The 6,794-nt window shown below is 39.2% G+C and overlaps 1 protein-coding gene across 2 annotated transcripts in view; it reads left to right on the forward strand.

The window, feature by feature from the left end:
- OSMR (oncostatin M receptor) overlaps positions 1-6,578 on the forward strand; it is a 95,922-nt gene extending 89,344 nt beyond the window's left edge. For both annotated transcript variants that reach the window (XM_004449887.4, XM_004449889.4), the window contains exons 16-18: positions 1,579-1,660; positions 2,167-2,239; positions 2,570-6,578. In XM_004449887.4, coding sequence (XP_004449944.1) covers positions 1,579-1,660; positions 2,167-2,239; positions 2,570-3,145 — 731 coding nt within the window. In that variant the 3' untranslated portion in view covers positions 3,146-6,578. The remainder of the gene's footprint in view (positions 1-1,578; positions 1,661-2,166; positions 2,240-2,569) is intronic.
- The last annotated feature ends 216 nt before the right edge of the window (positions 6,579-6,794 follow it).

Consider the following 6,794-nt stretch of genomic DNA (forward strand, 5'->3'; position numbering starts at 1 on the left):
AGTCAGGAGTATTGATCTTACGAGCAAGGTATAGTCAGGAAGAAAGTTTCCTTCCCCTTTCTTTAGGTCAGGCTTAATTTTTGGCCACTTGAGGAGCCTACTCTGGCACTTTGTCACTTTCTGTTGTGCTTTCCTCCAGGTCCCGAGTCACCTCAGACATCTACCCAGACCTGCCCTCCCTTACACAGCTCTAACATTATTTGCCACATTCCTGTCCCCTAATTAAATTCCATTCCTTCCAGGACTGCCAAGTGTTGAGATGAGGAGGGCAGAAGGGAGGGCAGGGAGGCCAACGTGTTGAACAAAGTCATATTTGCATGTGAATGACTCTTGGCCCCCACCTTCCCAGAGCAACTTACATTTGTGAAAGAGGGTGTTTACTAACAGCCGAATTATTAATTGGGGGAATTTCAAGCAGTGGGAATAGGAAAATGAACATTTAAGAAAATAAAGCACCAGTTGACATCTCTGAGAAATAAAACTGGAATGATTATTGCAGATTAAGATATATTCTAGTGATTTTATCTTACACTTGGAAGGGTGCATTGGTCATTATTTGATGTGCAGCAGAAATACTTGAAAGCTCAGTATTACATACAACAAATGTTTATTTTTATACTGATGGGTCTACAGCAAAGAATAGGGAATAATGATCCGATTTGTCAGAAGAGGTAACATATTGGAGTCAAAAGGCGTTGACACCAAATTACTCCCTCTGTTGGTTGGTTGTCTTCCCGCCACCCAATCAGAAGGAACTCCTATTGCATCTTACATAAATATATATTTGAGGAATAATAACCATGTGAAATTACTCTCAACCTTAACTTTTTATTTCTTTGAGGAGGGGAAAGTACTCATTAAAAATATCCCTTTCTTTATAGAAGAATGTTCTTCTATTACGAAGTATTAAGAATATGGTGATACATGGGAAAATTACAACTAATGTGACTTATGGACGATAGTTAGCAGTAATATTGTGATATTTTTGCAGCAATGGCAAGGAAGATATGTCAATTCTAAGGATCAACACTAGGGGGATATTAGGGAGTATGGGATTTTTCCTTTTGGAATAATGAAAGCATTCTCAAATTGACTGAGGTGACGACCAGCACAACTCTGATGAACATGAGAGCCACTGAAGGTACACTTTGAATGGACTGTCCATGGCATGGGACTGTATCACACAGGGGATACTGTGGTGGATAATAGTAGTTAATAGAACAAATATGAGAACTTTCCCTCATGAACTATAAGAAATATATAATACTAATACAGGGTGTTAATAATAAGGTGGATCGGGGGAAAATACACCAAATATAAGATAGGGACTATAGTGAGTAGTAATATTTTGATGCTGCTTTTTCAATATTTGTAACGAATGCTCTACAACAGTGCAGGGTATTGGTGGTGGGGTGATGACAGGTGAGGCCTATATGTTATGCATATGTTTGTTTGTTTTATAAGTTCACAACTTTTACTATTCACTTACTATTTATGTACATGTATGAATGATATACTTCAATGACATTTTTTTAAGTGAAAAAAATGTATTCCTTTCTTTTTCTTTTTCTTTCACAGTCCGTGTACTGTTACCTATCATACTCCCCATGATTTTCTGTGTTTTGCTCGTTATGATGGTGTGTTCCTTGAAAAGTCAGTGGTAAGTGTTTGAGGAAGATTTTATCCAAGAGAGTCAGAGAAAAATCTAGAAAGGAATTTAATAAGACAGAATTGATATTGAATAATCTGAGAAAAGTGCTGGAAAGGAAAAGGACAAAGGAGGTTTAGGTGAGAATATATAATTCATTTCACAATTTTATTTTTCAGATCAATACCTGAGTAAAATAACCTTTTAAAATAGAGATTGCGAAAGTTCTTCGTAACAATAATAGTGGTAGCTAAAATTTATGTCACTACGTGTTTGTCAGTGTTCTAAGTGCTTTACATATAACTGATTTCATCCTCATAACAATACTTTAAGCACCATAATTATCTCCAGTACCAACAAGAATATTAAAGCATGGAACAGTTAAGTACCTTGCTCAAGGTCACACAGTTATAAGTGCTGGGGCCAGGAGTAGTACCCAGGAATCTGACTGCAGAGTTTTCACTCTTAATTAGTTTAGTATTTTACAAAAGTTGGTCTAATTTTCACTGTTATTGCAGGATGAAGGAGAAATGTTATCCTGAAATTCCAGACCCTTACAAAAGCAGTGTCCTGTCCGTAATCAAATCCAAGGTAAAGTGTTGAGAAATTGTATGTATACTATGCATTTATTAAAGGCCAATCCAGGGTTTGGGGGTTTCATTATCATACTTTCCTAGACCTCCTCAGGAAAATATAACAAAGCAAAAACCACCTATGCTGCCACAGCCATGAAATAGGTGCATTGAGCTTTGGTTTCTTCTGTCAAGGGAAATCTTTAGTTTTTCAACACTCTCTCCCATTAACTTGTGACCAGGATGAAACATGAACCTCTAAGTTCATTTCACAAATTTAGTTTACTTTGATAAATACACACATGCACATTTATGTTTATATGTACATATTTTTTTGTTTCCTATCCAGGCGCACACTCACCTAACAATAATGAACATCAATGACTGCATTCCAGATGCGCTTGAAGTTATAAACAAGCCAGAAGGGAGAAAGATACACTTCTTTGGCACTGGGAATTCACTCACAGAAACGGAATTTCCTAAGCCTGTCTACCTTTACATCCTTCCAACAGAAAAGAATTACTCAGGCCCTGGACCCTGCGTCTGTTTTGAGAACTTTACCTATAGTCAGGCAGCTTCTGACTCTGGCTCCTGTGCCCATATCCCAGTATCTCCTACAGCTTTACCAAGTCCTCTGGGAGTATTGAACCCACCTGAAAATTTACTACAGACACTAGAAACAAACTACATAAACTCCCTGGAAGAAACTCCAACTGGAGAAACTACTTTGAATTACATGTCCCAATTAACTTCACCATTGTCTGAAGACAAGGAAAGTCTCCCAACCAACCCACCAGTGTCAGCACCTCATTCAGAGTATAAAATGCAAATGGCATTGCCACCGGGTCTGGCTTTACCTCCCCCAATTGAGAATGGCAGCCTCTCCTCCGTCACCCTTTTACATCAAAGTGAACAGTACCGCTAACCAGCATATGCATTGCGCTCCTTCATGCTGCCAGGCAAGGGCTTAGTCCCAGTGAGATCTCACCAGCTGCAGATCTGATTTATATAAGCCCCCTAAAATCTTACTAGGTTTCAAAGGCCAGAAGCGATGGAAGGCCATGAAATAGCTTCACAGATCATGTGAAGATATTTACCTTGCAGCTGTTTATCTAACAGTAGATCTGGCACTTGGATGGTGATAGGCATTGGCCACTCCACAAACCCCAGTGCCCCAGAAGGTCTGTGGATAGCAAGATTACTAGGGCATAAGTTATCAATGCAAATTTATCCTGAATGTGTTCAATGAAAAAGTCACAGATGTTTGAGACCCAAGCAGATTTTTTAAGACTTGCCTTGAAGTGATATAGGTCACTGACACAGTAAAATTAACTTTGGCTTTAGGGGGTGAGAGGGTAAAGACCTCATCTAATACCTAAGATGTGTGAATGAATCAGTAAGATTCCCACAATTCTCCCTCTTTCTAGCTTATCACAGTTAAACAATGGGCTTGGCAAGGAACTCCTGACTCAGTGTGAAGATAATAGCGCCCTTGCTTACTAGATGCCAGTCTTCTACCACAATTTTTGACAACTACCTCAGTGTAGAAAAAAGTAAAATACATCATCTAACAATTCCATTCCAATTTTATGTTCCTCCCCCCTTCCAAAATTTTTTTATATAAATAACCTGTTTTCATGTAGCATTTTTTGGGCTGTACAATACGTTGTCTGGGCCAAGATAATACCCTCATTGTCTCATCTTTTTTCCTATTATGCTAAAATATCAAAATGAAACTTCATTGTTGGATATAATTTTGATATAACAATAAGAATAGTTATATGGAGTGGGAAATTCTCTATTGGCTCAGGAGCAGTTTTGTTCCTGGTACATAACAGGCATTCAATTCGTGCTCCTTCCTCTTCCCTCAACATGTCAGCCTCTAGTGTTTATCTACCACATCTTAAAGTAAGCATGAATGGGAATTCCTTTTTGTTTTGCTGTTTCTGTCAGTGTGGTGGAAATGACTCTGCCTAGGCTTATGCCTCTGGTACCAAGTGCCTCACACTGTTCCATTTAATACTATGAAAAGAGATGAAGTATTCATATTCTCAAAATAATGTGACTGCCAACTGGCCTAAATACACTGACAGAAACCAGTGCTTCTGTTCAGGCTGTTCAACTGTTTCCCTACATATATTAAGCCTTTTGCTTAAAAAACTGGTTATGTGTTCTTAACATAGTATAAATGAGTATCTTCATTAGTCCAATAGTTCTGAGAGCTTTTAGGGCCAGTAAGAAGCCCTTGCAGCCAGTACTGTCATTTACACTCCTTTATTATGATGCAGTTACATTTTTTCATTTGAAACTTGTATACAGAATTGTCAATGACTGTGATGACTGATTTGTAAATAGTATCTTTTCTATGGATTTCCTTTAAAAAATGATCCACAAAACCTTAATCATTTTCGTTGTAACAAATCTTAATTTTAATATTTCACCATCACATTATTTTATGTTTTACATAGCTCAACAAAATGAAAAGCATACAGTTATTCAGTATACCTGATAAGTTACTTCATGAGCTTACTAAAAATGTAAATTACTAGGTCCCACTCCAAACCTCCAAATCAGAATCTCTGGAGTATAGGGCAAAGAAACTGTATTTTTAGTCAGCTCCCAGACATTCTGATGCACTAAACTTTGAGAATTACTGGCCTACGAAGAAATCTTCTGAGTAATTGTGGGAACATGGCATCAGATTAGCCAGATAAGGCTCAGCTCTCACAAAAACAATGGAGAAAGAACCAAAGGCTGCTGAGACACCTGCTTTGGGGGTCAGCAGACCAGGACAGTGCTTCACAACTCCCAGCAGATGAGGGACAGAGAGACAAAGAAACCAAAACAACAAACTGTGTGTTCCTCAATCTCCCAGACGGGGAAGGGCTCCCTTCCCCACCACAGAGATAGTCGGTGAGGGTAAAATCCCTGGACATTTCAGGTGACTGAAAGGGGAGCAGACATCTTCCTTCCTGCCAGCTGTTACAAGGAAATTGGAGGGGAGTCGGGGGGCTTTACTTCAGTGAATTTGGCCAGCAGAGTCCACTTCGAATCTTGGTTCTGGCGAGACAAAAACAGGAAAACTGAAGGACACCTCTGGGTAAAAGTGTGCTAATGAGTGCCATCTGCTGGACACTCTGGAAATTACATGGACAGAAACTTTTTTAGGGCTTTCTTTACCCTACCCTTGAGAGAACGTCTGCCCCCCACTAGTAGTCCCTGGCACGATTTTGGTAACGTAAGGAAGGAAATTTTAAAGACTTAGGTTAAGTTGAGCTAAATATCAAAGAGCTCTGAAAAAATAATGAGAAATTGGCCCTCAGAGTAAATTCACCAATATATCAGATGACTGGGCATCAGCAAAAAATTACAATCCATACTATGAAACAGGAAGATATGCCCCAGCCAAAAGAATAACCAAATATCCTGAAGAAATTCAGGATTTAAGACAATCATTGATTATCACACAACTCTCCTAAATTATTTTAAAGAATTGAAATATGACTAAAGAGAAAGGATATTAAGACAACACTGGGTGAGCATAAAGAATAACTGGAAAGTCTGCAAAGAAAAGTAACTGACCTTATGGGAATGAAAGACATAATGATGAGATTGAAAATACATTGATGATGTCCTGCCATGGCCCACTGGGTGGACTGGGGGAAGAGTGTAAACTACAATGTAAACCACTATCCATGTGGTGCAGCAGTACTCCAAAATGTATTCACCAAATGCAATGAATGTGCCATGATGATTAGAGGTTGTTGATGTGGGAGGAGTGGGGTGAGAAGGGTGGGGGGTATACGGGGACCTCCTATTTTTTGAATGTAACATTTTTTTTTTAAATTAAGAAGGAAAACAAAAAACATTGATGAACACACGTCCTAGATGCCTGTCCTAGATGTGCCCTGTGCTGAATGCCTCCCCCATCCAACACCCTAATCCAGTAACCCTTGTCATATTGCCAAGAGTTTTCTCAACATTGTAGTTTCAACCACATACCTGCCAACCTCCAGTGTTCACCTGCTTCTTTCCCCAACTCTCCCCAGTTTCATGGACCATCTGACCCATCTTCCCCATCCTAGCCCCCTGTCAAGATTGCACTGCCCAACCCAATAGTATCCCTACACCCCTGTCATATATCTTCACTGCACAACTACTCACTTCCACCTTATCATAGATTTTGCCTGTGTGGGCATTGACTCACAAACTTCTTCTCCCTTACTATTTCCTATAAACCTGTCTTCAACTCTAGCTCTCTGAGTCAGTTTGATTTTCTTAATTCATATGAGAGGTCATAAAATATTTGTTCTTCAATACCTGGCTTGCTTCATTAAACATAATGTTCTCAAGATTCATCCATGTTATCCTGTGTTAGTACTGTATTCCTTCTTACAACTGAGTAATATTCCATGACACATCGGAGGAAGTTCTCCTGGGCGTACAGATGAGGTATTTAAATATGTTCAAATGTTCATGGGGCATTGCCACAGTGAGTAGAGATTCACATGACAACTGAAAGAATACTGAATTCCCACCCTGGGAAGCTCTGCCACATTCTCTAATGGAAAAGC

This window comes from Dasypus novemcinctus, chromosome 2 (assembly GCF_030445035.2).
Source record: "Dasypus novemcinctus isolate mDasNov1 chromosome 2, mDasNov1.1.hap2, whole genome shotgun sequence".
Lineage (NCBI taxonomy): Eukaryota > Metazoa > Chordata > Mammalia > Cingulata > Dasypodidae > Dasypus > Dasypus novemcinctus.